The sequence below is a fragment of the Piliocolobus tephrosceles genome, chromosome 21, assembly GCF_002776525.5.
Source record: "Piliocolobus tephrosceles isolate RC106 chromosome 21, ASM277652v3, whole genome shotgun sequence".
NCBI lineage: Eukaryota > Metazoa > Chordata > Mammalia > Primates > Cercopithecidae > Piliocolobus > Piliocolobus tephrosceles.
Window position 1 is genome coordinate 38,995,778 of NC_045454.1, and position 16,942 is coordinate 39,012,719.

General features: G+C 55.7%; 3 protein-coding genes across 4 annotated transcripts in view; 2 read left to right on the forward strand and 1 right to left on the reverse strand.

The window, feature by feature from the left end:
• The window catches only part of SAMD1 (sterile alpha motif domain containing 1), a 10,136-nt gene extending 7,970 nt beyond the window's left edge, over positions 1-2,166 (forward strand). The window contains exons 2-6 of the mRNA XM_026457026.1: positions 4-208; positions 631-925; positions 1,019-1,115; positions 1,213-1,324; positions 1,426-2,166. Of these exons, the coding sequence (XP_026312811.1) occupies positions 4-208; positions 631-925; positions 1,019-1,115; positions 1,213-1,324; positions 1,426-1,584 (868 nt within the window). The 3' untranslated portion in view covers positions 1,585-2,166. The remainder of the gene's footprint in view (positions 1-3; positions 209-630; positions 926-1,018; positions 1,116-1,212; positions 1,325-1,425) is intronic.
• A 2,331-nt stretch (positions 2,167-4,497) lies between these two features.
• C21H19orf67 (chromosome 21 C19orf67 homolog) lies at positions 4,498-8,676 on the forward strand. Its single transcript, XM_023188696.2, has 6 exons — positions 4,498-5,040; positions 6,431-6,575; positions 6,701-6,801; positions 6,885-7,070; positions 7,695-7,829; positions 8,298-8,676. The coding sequence occupies exons 1-6, from the start codon at positions 4,706-4,708 to the stop codon at positions 8,470-8,472; spliced, it is 1,077 nt and encodes a 358-aa protein (XP_023044464.1). The 5' UTR covers positions 4,498-4,705; the 3' UTR covers positions 8,473-8,676.
• Positions 8,677-13,608: 4,932 nt separating this feature from the next.
• Positions 13,609-16,324, reverse strand: MISP3 (MISP family member 3). 2 transcript variants are annotated; one of them, XM_023188789.3, is made up of 3 exons: positions 15,205-16,324; positions 14,599-14,672; positions 13,609-14,170 (listed from the first exon to the last, which is right to left on the reverse strand). In XM_023188789.3, the coding sequence occupies exons 1-3, from the start codon at positions 15,770-15,772 to the stop codon at positions 13,649-13,651; spliced, it is 1,164 nt and encodes a 387-aa protein (XP_023044557.1). In that variant the 5' UTR covers positions 15,773-16,324; the 3' UTR covers positions 13,609-13,648. The 2 variants fall into 2 exon arrangements, with proteins under 2 accessions (XP_023044557.1, XP_023044558.1); XM_023188790.3 differs by having other exon boundaries at positions 14,001-14,357; positions 15,205-16,315.
• Between the last annotated feature and the right edge of the window lie 618 nt (positions 16,325-16,942).

Consider the following 16,942-nt stretch of genomic DNA (forward strand, 5'->3'; position numbering starts at 1 on the left):
GAGCCTGCGGGAAGTCGTGCGCTACCTCGGGGGCAGCGGCGGCGCCGGCGGTCGCCTAACCCGCGGCCGCGTGCAGGGGCTGCTGGAAGAGGAGGCGGCGGCGCGAGGCCGCCTGGAGCGCACCCGTTTCGGAGCGCTTGCGCTGCCCCGCGGGGACAGGCCCGGACGGGCGCCGCCGGCCGCCAGCGCCCGCCAGTCTCGGAGCAAGGTGAGCGCGCCGGGGAGCGGGGGCGCCGCGCGGTGGGCAGGTGCGGGCGAAGTTGGTGGCGGGGGTGCGAGTCCCGGGAGGAACTGGGTGGCGGGTGACTGGCGCTTTACGCGCGCTTCCTGCGGGCTGGGTGCGTGGTGACCTTGGCAAGTGCTTGAATCTCCCGGAGCCTCAGTTTCCTCCGCTGTAAACGCGGCTTAATAACAGTAGCGACCCCTTGGGGTTGTTGAGCGAGTTTAGTGAGATTCGGTTGTCGAGGGCTTTAGTTAACACAGAACCTGGCACGGAGTGAATGCGTAAAAGTTAGTCCGTATTGTTCTTAAAGGTGGAATCGGGCCCTCCTTACCACCGCCCGTATGCCACAGGCAGGGTCAGGGATTAGAACAGCTACTAATCTTGCATGCTTCTCTCCTCGGCCCCAGAGAGGTGGAGAAGAGCGAGTGCTTGAAAAAGAGGAGGAAGAAGAGGATGATGAAGATGAAGATGATGAAGATGATGTGTCAGAGGGCTCTGAAGTGCCCGAGAGTGACCGTCCTGCAGGTGCCCAGCACCACCAGCTTAACGGCGAGCGGGGTCCTCAGAGTGCCAAGGAGAGGGTCAAGGAGTGGACGCCCTGCGGACCGCACCAGGGCCAGGATGAAGGGCGGGGGCCAGCCCCGGGCAGCGGCACCCGCCAGGTGTTCTCCATGGCAGGCATGAACAAGGATGGGGGAACAGGTAAGGACTCCTCTGGGTGGGGGAAAGTGCTAGGTGGGGAGGAACTCAGCCTGAAAACAAAGCCAAAGACAGGTGTTCTCTTTTCTTTCCCAGCTTCTGTTGCCACTGGGCCAGACTCTCCGTCCCCCGTGCCTTTGCCCCCAGGCAAACCAGCCCTACCTGGGGCCGACGGGACCCCCTTTGGCTGTCCGTAAGTTGGGGTGTTGGAGACATGGGGGTGCTGCCCAGGTGTGTGGCACAGCCAGAGGGACACCCGTGTTCACCAGTGCCCGTCTGTTTTGATGCAGTCCCGGGCGCAAAGAGAAGCCCTCTGATCCCGTGGAATGGACGGTGATGGATGTTGTGGAATATTTTACCGAGGCTGGATTCCCGGAGCAGGCGACAGCTTTCCAAGAACAGGTGAGTTCCCAGCCCAGGACTACACACTGATAGACACAGAGGGCCTCTGTGGGATGTGCCCTGACCCCGGCTCGCTCTCTCTCTTTGTCCGTCCCACCCAGGAAATTGATGGCAAATCTTTGCTGCTCATGCAGCGCACAGATGTGCTCACCGGCCTGTCCATCCGCCTCGGGCCAGCCCTGAAAATCTACGAGCACCACATCAAGGTGCTTCAGCAAGGCCACTTTGAGGATGATGACCCCGATGGCTTCTTAGGCTGAGCGCCCAGCCTCACCCCTGCCCTAACCCATTCCGGCCCCCATCTCACCCAAGACCCCCCAGAGTCCAGGAGCTGGACGGGGACACCCTCAGCCCTCATAACAGATTCTAGGGAGAGGGCACCCTCTTGTCCTCATCTCTGCCCCTTGTGTGTCTTTCTCACACACATCTGCCCCTCAGCACGTCGGTGTGGGGAGGGAATTGCTCTTTAAACCCCAGGTGGCTGACCCTCCCCACCCAGCCCAGGACATTTTAGGGAAAAAAAAATGAAATATGGGGGGCTTCTCATCTCCCCAAGATCCTCTTCCGTTCAGCCAGATGTTTCCTATATAAATGTTTGGATCTGCCTGTTTATTTTGGTGGGTGGTCTTTCCTCCCTCCCCTACCACCCAGGCCCCGCTTCTCAATCTGCCCCTGGCCTCCAGCCCCTAGGGGACTAGCTGGGTTGGGGTTCCTCGGGCCTTTCCTCTCCTGCCTCTTTTCTTTCTGTTGATTGTCGCTCGAGCTGGCTGTATTGCTTTTTAATATTGCACCGAAGGTTTTTTAAATAAAATTTTAAAAAAAGGAAAAGGGAAAAAAAAAAACCATGGAGTCCGTTTTATGAATGGGGCGGGGAGAGGGCATTAAAGAGCCTCCGGTTAGGGCAGAATTGTTTGGAGAGGGAGAAAAACGGAAACAATGAATTATAGCTGCCTGTAACAATAATTGCTCCAGAAAGGTGGGAATCTTTCTTTTTTCCTCTGTAATCTCCCCATGTCCCAGCACTGAGTTAGGCACACAGCAGGTGCTGAATTTTGGTTTTCCTTTTAGAGATGGTCTCATTCTATCACCCAAGCTGGAGTGCAGTGGTGCTATTATAGCTCACTGTAGCCTCAAACTCCTGGGTTCAAGTGATCCTCCCACTTCAGCCTCCGGAGTAGCTGGGACTACAGGTGCACTCTGCCATGCCCAGCTAATTTTTTAAAATTTGTGTCGGGGCATGGTGGCTCACACCTGTAATCCCAGCACTTTGGGAGGCCGAGGCAGGTGGATCACGAGGTCAGGAGTTCAAGATCAGCCTGGCCAAGACGGTGAAACCCTGTCTCTACTAAAAATACAAAAAATTTTTAAAAAGCTTAGTTGGGCGTGGTGGTCGGCGCCTGTAATCGCAGCTACTTGGGAAACTGAGGCAGAGAGAATTGTTTACACCTGGGAGGCGGAGCGTGCAGTGAGCCGAGATCACGCACTGCACTCCAGCCTGGGCGACAGTGAGACTGTCTCAAATTTTTTTTTTTGTGGAGATGAGGGTCTCACTTTGTTGGCCAGGTTGGCCTCAAACTCCCAGCTGCAAGTGATTCTCTCTTCCTGCCTGAGATTACAAGCGTGAGCCACCATGCCTGGCCTCAAATATTGTTGAATGGTTGGCAGTTAAGTCCTTGGGTTTATTTTTTTTTTTTTTTTTTTTTTTTTGAGACGGAGTCTCGCTCTGTTCCCCAGGCTGGAGTGCAGTGGCCGGATCTCAGCTCACTGCAAGCTCCGCCTCCCGGGTTTACGCCATTCTCCTGCCTCAGCCTCCCGAGTAGCTGGGACTACAGGCGCCAGCCACCTCGCCCGGCTAGCTTTTTTGTATTTTTTTAGTAGAGACGGGGTTTCACCATGTTAGCCAGGATGGTCTCGAACTCCTGACCTCGTGATCCGCCCGTCTCGGCCTCCCAAAGTGCTGGGATTACAGGCTTGAGCCACCGCGCCCGGCCAAGTCCTTGGGTTTATAAGCATTTTCTCAACTGTCCTCCCCAAGTCCCCATAAGACAATTCATAAAATCCCACCTTACAGAAGAGGCAGCTGGCCCGGCACAGAGATACTGTCTGCTCGGGATCACACAGGGTGGCATCTGACACCTGTCCGAGTTCTTCACTCCGAGTCTTTAAATATAGAGTATTTGACATAACGTACATTAAAAACTATAAACCTGTCAGCCTTTGTCTACTGCAAAGAATCTGCTACAAATATTGGGGGCAGGAATCTGTTCTAGGACCACAGTAGGGTCTCCAGACCTCATGGTCCTCTTCATTAAAACAACAGAAAATTCCTTCTGCGCCATCAGATGAGATCATGTAAAGGAGAAGATTTCCAAGTGAAGATTTTGTTTGTTTCAAGACAGAGTCTTGCTTGCTCTGTCACCCAGGCTAGAGTGCAGTGGTGCAATCATAACTGGTGACAGCCTCGAACTCTTGGGTACAAGTGATTCTCATGCCTCAGACAACACCCAACGAACATGTTATTTTTTGTATAGACAGGGTCCTGCTATGTTGCTTAGGCTGGTCTTGAACTCCTGGCTTCAAGCAGTTCTCCCGTCTCAGCCTCCTAACGTGTCAGAATTACAGACATGAGTCACCAAGACCAGCCTGAAGATTTTTTTCAGATTTTTGTTGTTGTTGTTAGTAGTAGTCATCAGAGCTACTACATCCAAAGCCCCTACTAAGTTCTAAGGCAGTTTCTCAACTCCATTAGAGATTTGTTTGTTTTTTGTTTTTTTTTTAAAAAACAGGCTGGGCACTTCAGGAGGCTGAGACGGGAGGACCGCTTGAGTCCAGGAGTTTGAAACCAATCTGGGCAACATAGAGAGGCCCCCATCTCTAAAAATTTTAAATTAAAAAAAAATTTTTTAACAACAACAAAAAAAAAACAGGGTTCTGGGAGTGAGGGGCTGGGGCCTGGGCAGCCTCATTCCATATACCTGTGCCGGTTGAGGTGTTGGAGACACGTTTAGAGACTCCTCCACTCCAGGAATCCACCTCGAGAGATAAAGGTCCCGGCCCTAGCCACACCCCCAGGACACGGCCAGAGGTCACCTCCCTAGGCGGGTCCCTCCTCCCCACCGCCAGGTTCCCGGAGCGCGTGCGGCGCGTGTGCAGGGGTAGGGGGCCGCGGGCGCGCGGACTGGAGCGGCGCGCCCCTCCCGCGTGTTGAAATTCAAAAGAGGCGAACGTCCCCGCCTCCGGCGCGGCGGCGCGGCTCCGGTGGAGAGGTCAAGGCAGGGGCCAGTCGGAGGCTCCCGGGGCGGGGTTGAACCCGCGGCCAACGTGAGCAGCAGCGGAAGCTTAAAGAGCTCAGGTTTCCCCCACCCCGCCTCCGGCCCTACCATGGCTACGGAGCAGTGGTTCGAGGGGTCGCTCCCCCTGGATCCTGGAGAAACACCGCCTCCAGATACCTTGGAACCTGGGACGCCGCCCTGCGTAGACCCCTCCTGGTCGACGCCCCCTAGCAGGCCTGGAAACCCACCTGAGCCGGACCCTGAAGATGCCGAGGGGCAGTTGGCTGAGGCCCGGGCCTCCACGCCTTCCCCCGAACCTCTGGTCCCCGGGCCCGGGCCAGCACCTCCCCGCCTATCCCTGGACATTCTGTTCAGCCCCATCACCCAACAGCTGCGCTACCTACTCAAGAAGGCGGATGACTTCCAGAGCTACTTGCTCTACAGGTGATACTGGACAGGGTCCCAGGTCCCCATGGGTAAGGAGACTTGGAGGGGTGGCGACAGGATGGGTGACACACGCCAGGGTTGCAAAATGACAAGCGCTGGGAGCCAGAGGGAGGCAGTGGAAGAAGCTAGCATATTAGAATCCAGTAAGAGAGTTGAGGAGGACTGTAGAATTGAGCGTAGGGGACTGCTGCTATTACTATCCTGGCAGTGTGGGCCTGGGGTTGTCAAGTCTCTAGGACTTTTTCTCCCAGTTTTTAAGTGCTGTCTTAGATTTTGAACCCTGTGCCGACTAAACAAGACCCACCTGAGCCAAACTTCGCCTGCAGGACATCAGTTTGAGACTCCAAAGGATCATGTGATTCACACACCAAGTTTCCTTGTGACTCTCCAATTTCAGTGTCCATTGGTATGTCCTAGGAGGCTGGGGTGGATTTTGCTTGTTTGTTTTTGAGATGGAGTCTTGCTCTGTTGCCCATGCTGGAGTGCAGTGGTGCAATCTCGGCTCACTGCAGCCTCCGTCTGCCGGATTGAAGCAATTCTCTGCTTCAGCCTCCCCAGTAGCTGGGATTACAGGTGCCCGCCAACACGTGTTGCCCGGCTAATTTTTTTTTTTTTAATTTTAGTAGACTCGGGGTTTCACCATCTTGGCCAGGCTGGTCTTGGACTCCTGACCTCGTGATCCACCCGCCTCAGCCTCCCAAAGTGCTGGCATTACAGGCGTGAGCCACCGCACCCGGCCAAGGCTGGGTTTTTTTGAGACGGAGTCTCGCTCTGTCACTAAGGCTGGAGTGCAATGGGGGCGAACTCAGCTCACTGCAACCTCCGCCTCCCAGGTTCAAGGGATTCTCATAAGGCTGGTTTTCTAATGAGACAGGGTCTTGCTCTATCGCCCAAGCTGGAGTGCAGTGGGGCAGTCATAGCTCACTGCAGCCTCAAACTCCTGATCTCAAGCAATCTTCCTACCTCCACCTCCTGAGTAACTGGGACTATAGGTGCCACCATACCCAGCTAATTATTTTTTGTGTAGAGACGGGGTCTTGCTCTGTTGCCCAGGCTTGTCTGGAACTCCTGGCCTCAGGCAATCCACCAGCCCCAGCCTCCCAAACCTCTGGGATTGCAGGAGTGAGCCACTGCACCCAGCCCCTACAGGAAGCTCTGGGTCCTAAGTGGCGATGTGAGACTCAGGTGTCAGCACTTTTAACAAATGTTCCAAATGGGTTTGATGCAGGTGAACCAGAAAGATGTTCAGAAAAGACCTGAAACTGGGGGTTTTTCTAACAGGGGTCAAAGCCAGGGATACAGGTTGGGGTTGAGTAGAATGGGGGAAAACTGGGGGGTGAGGAGGGATTGTGAGGGATTGCAGGCAAAGGCCCCCTTCTTCCTTCAGCAGAGACCAAGTACAGAAGGAGCAGCTGGCCAAGGCCATGCCCACCTTCTTACAGATGTGTGAGCCCTACTTCCTGTACCTGGAGGCAGCCGCGAGAAGCGTACCCCACATCTATGGACCCCTGCAGGAGCTGGTCCAAAAGGGGGTGTGTGGAGGTTTCTTAGACCCCACGCCCCTTTCTTCTCTCAGCTCCGGGCCTGCGGGGATGGTGGAGGGGGAGGCCCACTCCTGTCAGGCCAGCTGATCTCACTGTACCCGTCCTGTATGCAGCTGTTAGAGATCTCCCAACAGCTGACCCTGCGCCTGGAACAGCTGGTCCTCATGTACGCTTCCTTTGGGTTCGTGGACCTGGAGGAGACAAACCCCCTCAGGTAAAATGGTAGGAGATTCAGATGGGGGGGATGAAGGAGTCCAAGGCCCAGCTTCACCCCTCCATTCTCTCATGTCCTGCCAGCATCTCCTGTTTCTTTTGCGGGAGGTTCTCCATCAGCCTGTCCCATGAGATCTCCATCTTCAGATACTGTGCTCCAACCGCCTACACTGCCAGCCGCTTCCCCCGCTACCTCTATAAGAAGATGCGCTGGCACCTGGAAGCCACCCCAGAGGCCACTGGTCGGGGACAAGATTCCCTTGTGGATTAGTAAGTCCTCTTACCCAAATCAAAGTCCTCCCCTTTCTGTGATGAATGCCAGTATGGCCCTCCAAACTGTCACCAGCAAAGTGAAAAGTGAGCCAGGGCCCGGTGCAATGGCTCACGCCTGTAATCCTAACACTTTGGGAGGCTGAGGCAGGAGGATCACTTGAGCCCAAGAGTTTGAGATCACCCTGGGCAAGATGGCAAGACCCTGTCTCAACAACAAATTCGCCAGGCTTGATGGCTGGCGTCTGTAGTCCCAGCTACTTGGGAGGCTCAGGCAGGAGGCTCACTTGAGCCCAGGAGTTCAAGGCTACAGTGAGCTGTGATTTTGCCACTGCACTCCACCCTGAGTGGGAGCAATAATCTGTCTCTTTTAAAAAAGTGAACCAGGAAACTAAAGGCTTTTGAAAGGCTACCTCTATTTTCTTAAAACCCACCCTCCCACCAAAATAAAAGTTCTCATCGTAAAAGGAGGCTGGCAGTGAACAAAGGCGTTAAAGTCACATTCCTACCTGAGAACTTCAGGGCAACTTCTGATGAGTTCCCACCTCACCTCCAAAATTAAAGCCCTCAACAGAAGAAGCTAGGAAATTGATCACTTCTAATTACAGCTCCCTCCCCTCCCAGCTACTTCCTGTGCTATCGAGATACTTGGGAAGACACAGGCCAGAGTCCAGCCAATTCGTGCCCGCAGATCCAGAAGCTGTGGTCCATCGGCCGATGGGTGCCCCTAGGACCAGCCGAGGATGACCTTTATTCATGGTAGGAGCTAGGGCAATAGCAACGTGGGCTTGGGCACTAGACCAAGCGCTAGATGGGGAGGCAGAACCCCACCAAAGATATTCCACCTTCCCAAACACTGCTTCCCTTAGTAATGATAGTATTTTATTGTGCCCTGAAAAGCACTTCGTGCAGACCCCAGTAACAACCCATCGAGATCTATGCTATTGGCCCCATTTAACAAAGAAAACAGGATGTTCAGAGTTGTTACCTGCCCAAGGACACACAGCTAGCAGTGCGATTGGACAGGTCAGGACCAGTTATTCAGCCTCTAGGAGCCATTACTAAGTTTCTGATCAACAAGGAAACAAGTTTCCCCCGAGGGTTTTTCCCACCGGCAGCTGAAACAAAGCCTCCTTCAGCTGACGCATCTCACTTAAAGGGAGGGACTCCCGAGGGGCAGGGGGCACTCAAGTCCAGGCCTGTCTATCCCTGGCCCCCCCACCCCAGGATTTTGTGCCCGCAGCCGCTTGGGGACTACCAGCAGCTGCTGACCATCGGCTTCGAGGAGCCCACGCCCATGCTGGCCACCGACCTGCTGGTGCAGATCCTCACGGGCCAGGCAGGCCAGGCCCGGCCTCCGAGCGCAGCCGGACCCGCGGGGTGGGCAGCGCAGGGGTCTTGAACCTGGGAAAGAGGGTAGGAGCTGGAACTTGACAGTTCCAAACTCCAGAAGAGGGGGCAGGGGAGGGGCTCACTCGTTCTCTCAGTGCAGCCCGGCCTCGCCTTCCAAAGGGCCAGGCCGAGCTGACCTGTCTGCACCGAGTCCGGCCTGGCCGTGGGGCCGTGAATGCGGACACGTCAGTTTTGTGTTAAATAAAAGAAAGAAAGAGGTCACAGTCTCAGTGTCCGCTGCGAACGCCGCGCCCCTCCTCCGGGGGCATTTCCCCGCCCACTCGCGTGGCCTTCTGGGAAATGTAGTCTTTTGACAGAAACATGAAATTCGCCAATAGGCGGACGAGAGTTTGGCGCATGCGCATAGGCAGAAATGAAGCAAAAAGGGAAATGGTGCCTGTCAACAACCGGAACCCAGAAAACTGTAAGTTTAGGGTAGCGGGGAAATTCAACGCCCACTGGAGGAAGAGACTTAGGGCTACGCCCACTCCCATATTTTGACCCGGAAGTTATTTCTTTGTAGCGTAAAAGACTACTTTTCCCGACGTGCCCCAGAAAAGTGCCCTCGATCAGTTTCCGAAGGGCCCGAGTTAGACTTTCTTTTTCTCTTCCAGCTTTTGGTACTTGGGGGCCAGACAGGTCGTCGTCTTTCTCGGCGTATCCAGGGTGCGGACAAGGTGGGAGAACCCTATGGAATCCAAGCGCAGGATCTCTCAGCCTCTCTCCAACCTCGGACTGGAGAGGAGACCCTGGCTGAGGGAAATGAACTCACCCGCTCAAAGCTCCGGCGAGCAAGTGGCGAACCTCGGACCCGAACCGGATACTTGTGGCACGTTGCAAGGGGAAGGGTGTCCTCCTGAGCCAGGTGTCATTCAGCTGCTGGTTATCCCCCTTTAATCCAAGGAGGGCCCTTTTGGTTCCCCTTCCCCCCAGCATTTTCATAGAGGAGACACAAGAGCCCTGCTTTTTTTTTTTTTTTTTTTTTTTTTGAGACGGAGCCTCGTTCTGTCGCTGGAGTACAGTGGCCTAATCTGGGCTCACTGCAAGCTCCGCCTCCCGGGTCCCGGGTTCACGCCATTCTGTTGCCTCAGCCTCCCCAGCAGCTCGGACTACAGGCGCACGCCGCCACGCCCGGCTTTTTTTTTTTTTTTTTTTGTATTTTTAGTAGAGACGGGGTTTCACCGTGTTAACCAGGATGGTCTCGATCTCCTGACCTCGTGATCCGCCCTCCTCGGCCTCCCAAAGTGTTGGGATTACAGGCCTGAGCCACGGTGCCCGGCCACTATTGCTCTTCCATGTGTATTTCTGGTGACAATTTCTGACTGCATCAAGGATGTTTTTAGTCCACAGCTGTGGTCTGAATGACATCAAGGAAATCCTGATGCTCCCTGATACCGCTTTGAGGGAGGCCCTGTGAGTTTTCCTGTAGCTCTAAGATTTTTTGCGGGGAGGTAAGGGTCTTGCTCTGTCACCCAGGCTGGAGTGCAGTGGCGCGATCCTGGAACCTCTAACTCCTGGGTTCAAGTGATCCTCCCACTTCAGCCTCCTAAGCAGCTGGGAGTACAGGCAGCATCGATGCCCCTATTTTATTATTATTATTGTAGAGAAGGGGTCTCGCTATGTTGACCAGGCTGGTCTTGAACTCCTGGCTTCAAGCCATCCTCCCACCTAGGCCTCTCAAAGTGCTGGGATTACAGGCGTGACCGACCATGCCCGGCCTTTAAGATTCTTTAGACTCGTGGGGTCCAATGGAAATATCAAGTGAGCTGCAAACGCAAATCACGTATGTAATTTCAAATTTTCTAGTAACCACATAAAAAATATTAAGAGGTTAGATTCATTTTCATGATATTTTATTTAACCTGTTATACCCAAAATATTTCAATGTATAATCCATGTAAAAAAATTGAGGTATTTTCCTTTTCTGTACTGTCTTAGCAATCTTGGCGTGACATGGTGGCTCATGCCTATAATCCCAGCACTTTGGGAGGCCGAGACAGGCGGGTCACTTGAGGTTACAAGTTCAAGACCAGCCTGGCCAACACGGCAAAACCCAGTTTCTATTAAAAATACAAAAAAAAAAAAAGGTGAGTGTGGTGGCGGGTGCCTGTGGTCCCAGCTACTCAAGAGGCTGAGCCAGGAGACTCGCTTAAATCTGGTAGGTGGAGGTTGCAGTGAGCCGAGATCGCACCACTGCACTCCAGCCTGGGCGACAGAGCAAGACTCCGTCTCAAAAAAAAAAAAAAAAGGCCGGGCACAGTGGCTCATACCTGTAATCCCAGCATTTTGGGAGGCCGAGGCAGGCAGATCATGAGGTCAGGAGTTTGAGACCACCCTGGCCAACATGGCGAAACCCCATCTCTACTAAAAATACAAAAATTAGCCGGGTGTGGTGGCGGGCGCTGGTAATCCCAGCTACTCTGGAGGCTGAGGCAGGAGAACTGCTTGAGCCCAGGAGGCGGAAGTTGCAGTGAGCTGAAATCATGCCATTGTACTCCAGCCTGGGCAGCAACAGCGAGACTCTGTGTCAAAAAAAAAAAAATCAGAAGAAAGAAAATCTAGTATTTCACATTTCCAACATATTTCAATTCAGACTAGCCACAAGCAGCTCTAGACGATCTCCTTTAAGTCAAATCCACTGTCTGCTTAAGACAGGGTTTCGGGTGGGTGGTGACAGTACAGTACTGGAAGGGGAAGGAAACAAGCTTTGTTTCCTGGGTCCTGTTGCTCAGCAGCTTTTTACACCCTTGATTCTCAGACTTCCTAGTGTGTATCAGAATCACATGGAGAGTCTGATCATCATCCTAAGTCTGGGATGAAACCCAAGAAAGTGCTTTTTTTTCTCTCTCTCTCTCTCTTTTTGATAGAGACTTTGTCTTGCTATATTGCCCAGGCTGGTCTTGAACTCCCGGACTCAAGCAATTATCCCACCTCAGCCTCCCAAAGTGCTGGGATTACAGGTGTGAGCCACCACGGCCGGTTGACATCATTTTCTTAAATGCCCCTCCACTAAACCCCTTGAGGCCGCCCCACATGCTTCCCTGTAATCACAGCACTTTGAGAGGCCAGGGTGGGTGGATCACCTGAGATCAGGAGTTCGAGACCAGCCTGGCCAACATGGTGAAAACCCATCTCCACTAAAAATACAAAAATTAGGCTGGGCGCAGTGCACCCGGGCCCCGTCCACTCATGACATACTTAGTTCTTGGCTCCCCTGCTGGAAATGAAGACCAGCCTCTAGGTGTTTCCAATTCCCACCTTCTCAGGCTCTCTCCTGCCTGTCTCTACATAGCTCCCACAGTCACAGTGAAGTATGCTGAGGATGGGGTCACTGGGCTGATGATAGGGTCGGCTGATGAGCTCTTCATGGGCTGAGCTGCTCTTAGATGCAGCCCTGTATCAGCATGACTTCTCTGTATTTTATGCATACAGATTTCACTAGACATTTGATGCCCCTGTATAAGAGACAGAGTTGGACAGAGCCAAGAGTTTTTTTTTTTTTTTAAGACAGAGTTTAACTGTGTGACCCAGGCTAGAGTGCAGTGACATGATCTCAAGAGCCAAGAGTTTAAACAGCGATTATAAAATGTTCCTGGGGTGGGTGTGGTGGTTCACACCTGTAGTCCCAGCTACTCAGGAGGCTGAGGCAGGAGGATCCCTTGCTCACAGTGAGCTGTGATCATGCCACTGCACTGCAGCCTGTGTGACAGAGCAAGACCCTGTCTCTAAAATTGAAAACATTTTTTAAATTTAAACTTCCTGGGTCTCCCCTTTTCTGGTCTTAGTGAATTTTTTTTTTCCTTTGATTACAGATCTCACTCTCACCCAGGCTGGAGTGCAGTGGCTCAATCATAGCTCACTGTAGCCTTAACCTCCCAGGCTCAGGCGATCTCCTGCTAAACTTCCAGAGTAGCTGGGACCACAGGCACATGCCACCACACCTCGTTAATTTTTTGTAGAGATGGGGTGGGGGGGCAGTGTCTCACTATATTGCCCAAGCTGGTCTTGAACTCCTGGGATCAAGCAATCCTCCTGCCTTGGCCTCCCAAAGTGCTGGAATTACAGGCATGAGCCACCGCATCTGGTCCTCAGTGCACTTCTTTTTTTTTTTTTTTTTTTTGAGATGGAGTCTCGTTCTGTTGCCCAGGCTAGAGTGCAGTGGCGCAGTCTCGGCTCACTGCAAGCTCCACCTTCCGGGTTCAAGCCATTCTCCTGCCTCAGCCTCCCAAGTAGCTGGGACTACAGGCGCCCACCACCATGCCCGGCTATTTTTGTTTTTTTTTGTATTTTTTGTAGAGAGGGTGTTTCACCTTATTAGCCAGGATAGTCTCGATCTCCTGACCTCGTGATCCACCTGCCTTGGCCTCCCAAAGTGCTGGGATTACAGGAGTGAGCCACCTCGCCTGGCCCTCAGTGCACTTCTAAGACACTGTACAACTAGTCCCAGAATGTTAACCGCGCAGATACAGTTTTAGAGACAATTTAGGGTGTTCTCGCACCCTCTTGAACCCCCATCCAGGGGAGAGAAATTAACCAGAGCTTGCAAATTGACAGCCACAGGCCCTATTGCAAACAGGTGTTGCTTGCCACCTTCCTTCCTTCCTCTCCTCCCGCACAACTTTTTTTTTTTAGCGCCCTGCCTAGGAAAAAAAAAAAAAGTTTTTCCTAGTCACAATCATAAAAATGCAGATTTCTCCTTTAAAAGCTAGGTTTCAGTTGCCTTTTTTATTTTTTTGAGGCAGAATCTCACTGTGTCACCCAGGCTGGAGTGCAGTGGCCCATTCTTGGCTCACTGCAACCTCTGCCTTCCGGGTCCAAGTGATTCTCATGCCTCAGCCTCCTGAGTAGCTGGATTACAGACATGCACCACCACACCCGGCTAATATTTTGTATTTTTAGTAGAGACGGGGTTTCACCGTGTTGGCCAGGCTCGTCTCGAATTACTGCCTCAAATGATCCACCCACCTCATCCTCCCAAAGTGCTGGTATTACAGGTGTGAGCCACCTCGCCCAGCCACAGATACTTTTGGAAAGCAGAAACTCTTGACCCAACACCGCGAATGAGCACGCCTCATAGTGAGGACGGTGAGGTCAAGAAGAACGGTGATCATTAGGAACCAATGATGTTGAGAAGCCTGAACCCTCACCACCTGTCTTTTTTTTTTTTTTTTTTTTTTTTTTAGTAGCTATTGTTTACGTTCCCAGGGTAGGAACAGCCTCTTATCACCTCTGTCTAGCCAGTGCCCAGCGCAGGGCACACCGTTAGCACCAATAAATGTTGAAGAGGAAGCCTGGAAACAAGAGGGTGTGAACTCGGTCCACGCGCCACATTTTGCGCTCGAGCCGCCAGGGGGCGGTAGGACCTGGACCAGGCCGTGTCTGGTCGTGTGGGGGAGGCGGGCAGCCCCAGAACAGGGCGGAAAGGGCGCATTCCCGCATTCCGGCCCGCACCTCTTGGGGTTTTCTCGGGCCTCCCTCGGCCCGCCGTGCTCCCGCCCCACCTCAGTCGAAGAGGACCCAGAAAAAAATAGGCTGCAGTGCCCTGAAAGAAGAGGCTTTATTGGGGGTGGGGGGAGTGGGGCAGCCGAGGCGGTAACTCCGGCCCTCTTAACAGTCAAGGGAGAGAGGAGTTCAGTTTGCTTGGCAGAGAAGGGCTGGGCAGTTTCACTGGCGGAGTTGTGGGTGGTGGTCAGTTTCCCAATGGGGGACTGTAAGTTTTATAGAGGGGGCTGGTCAATTTCACAAAGTCAAGTCGATTTCATCTTTCCCAATGCAGAGGGCCGACCCGTCTCCAGAGGGCCTTTTACTAGACGCACCCCGCCCTGTTCCTCTGACATGCACGTTACTTCCGGCCGGGGGACCCAGCCTGCTCAAACCTCAAGGTTTGCGCTCCTCCTGGGGACAGAGGGCCAGAAGGAAGACCGGCCTCAGGGACCTGCGCACCGCACCCAGGCTCAGGGTGGCGATTTGTGCCCCAAGACCACTGTCTTCTCTTCACCCCGGGGATGCGTCCCAGACTGAGGTCTGACCAGAGTGGCCCTCCGGGGGGATGCACCTTTCCCCACCCAGCGTCCTGGCACGGGAGGGGTGGGGGGAGCGACAAGGGCTAGAGGCACACGGGTAAGGGGGCTCCCACCTGCTCCAGGCCGTTCTCCGAGGCCTTTCTGCGGGGGGGCCAGATCACCGCCAACTTTCCGTCGCCCCTGCTCGCTGCGGGAGAAGGAGCGCTCAGCTCACCAGCGGGCGGCAGCCAGGATGAAAGAGGCCGGCCGCACCCCTTAAACACACACAGGCGTTCACCCTCCGCCCTCCCCCCATGGAAGCCTCCACTCAACTCCAGGCACCCAGGAACCCGAGGGAGGAGGGAGGTGAACCCAGAATGGAGAAGCAAGAGTCTGAAAATTCAGAGGGAGGACCCAGGAGTGCCAGAATCCAGTCAGGGTTCCCTGGAACCCGACAGAAAGGAAGACAGCTGGAACGCCCCCCCCCCCCCCGCGCGCAGTCTCGGTGGTGTGGATCAGAGAGTCCATCGCTCCCGGTGGAGGGGTGGATCACAGCGAGTAATGGAGCTCCAGAAGGGGTAGGCAAGACACAAAGTTGAGAGGGGGTCCCAGGAGTCTGAGAGCTTGGAGAGACAGACCCCGAGAATCGGAGGGCCAAAGGAGAGGCCACTGAAGTTGGGCAGTCAGTGGGGACGGCTGGAACCCTGGGGGTCCCCGGCGTTGCTACGCCCGCGGCTTACCGGTGAGGCTCGGCGTAGGCTCCTTGAACTCCGCGGTGCCATAGACGCTGCGCCGCTGGCGCTGCAGCTCCTGCTCGCGCTCGCGCACCGCGCGCACCTCCTGATCCAGCAGTGACGGAGTGAAAGGCGGCGGGGAGCTGCCCAGCACCGGGCACCCGCCCTGCACGGCAGAGCGTGGCCGTCCCCCGGGTTCTGGCAGCCTCTGCGGGCCCGCGCCGCCCCCTGCCCCCGCCGAGGAGCCGCTCCCCGCTGCGGCCTCGAAGAAGCGCTTGAGTTCGCCCAGCGGCTGCGGCGGCGACCGGGCGCGCGGCTCGGGGGCCGCGGGGCGCGCCAGCGCCGCCTGCCGGTGGGCCTCCCGCTCGATGTCCCGCTGCATCTGCGCGCCCGCCCGCGCCCGCTCCAGGGCGCGCGGGAGCGCGGGGCCAGGACCCGGTAGGTTGAGCACCGGCCGCACGCGCAGCTCAACGAGTTCGCGGCCCGCGCGGCCCGGGCTCAGGCCCCGGCTCCGGCGCAGGCTCTCCTCGCGTTCGCAGCTGCGGCGGATTTCGCGCTCGATGGGCGTCTCCATGAACAGCTCCTCTGGGAGACGCTGGGGAGCCTTGGGGCACGGCGGAAAACGCAGGTGGGGGGCTTCCGAGCCTGACTTGGAGGAGGAGGTCTCAGGGCCTGGAGGGGGACGCTGTCCCTGGACCTCCACCCTTTGCGCTTCGGACGGCCCAGGGTCGTCTCTGCCTGGCTCAGGACTCTCAAAACCCGCAGCTGTGGACAGCCCGGGGCGCTCTGCGTTCTGCTCGACTGATGGCTCGAGGACTAAGCTCTCTTGCTCGAGGATCTCCACGTCCTTTGCGGAGGGCTTGGGGACCTCGATGTTCAGCTCCGCAGCAGCTCTGGGGCTTCGTGGTCTGGCCCTGGGGGCTTGTGGCCCCCCTCTTCAGACGACCCCAGGGTTTCGTTCTCCGGCCGGTGAGGGCCTTGGTGTCCAGGGTTTGAAGCAGCTCGGAAGCCTCAGTTCCCAACTGGGGTTTTGATGCCCAGAGCGAGGACAGAGGGCCCTGTGAGGCACCTGTGGCGGCAGTGGCCGCCCGTGGGTTCCAAGGCGTCGCCCGCACCGGCCGCTTCTCAGACCCGCCTCTGGCCTCAGGGAACGGCCCCCGGGGGCAGGGCCGGGCACCGCCCCCGGCACCTGCCAGGAGGACTCCGGCCCCGCCCTGGCCCCGCCCTCGGGACAGGGGCGCCTCGGTGGGGCACTCAGTTTCATCAGCTAGCGCGCCCAGTCACCTCAGGGCACAGGACTTCTTGGAACAGGGCTTCCCTAGACCCGGCCCCGCTCTCTGGGGGGCCGCTCTGGGTGCTGTGTTCTACTGAGCACACCCTGGCACTTTTTCAGAGCCATGTCCCCGTCATCGTCCAGGAGACTGGGCCCAGCAGCGCGTCGGACTGGGGTTCTGAACCACTAGCCCATTGGTGAGGTGTCCCCCGAAGCCGTCTTTTCGGGACCCGGGCAGTCCCGCCCAGTCGGTGCCAGACAGCGGGCAGCGAGCCTCAGACTCCTGGGCGCCCCGTCCGATCCAGCCTTGCAGCGCACAGCATCGGCCCGAGGGGGCGCCAGGAGCCGCCTTACTGCGCACTGGGGTCTCCCTACCAGTGCTTGGGCTCAGCGAGGTTCCCAGCCGCGCGCCACTGCCCCCAACCAAGCCGAGAAGCGGCTTCCCCTCTCCTCCCGGAAAAATCCGGGAGG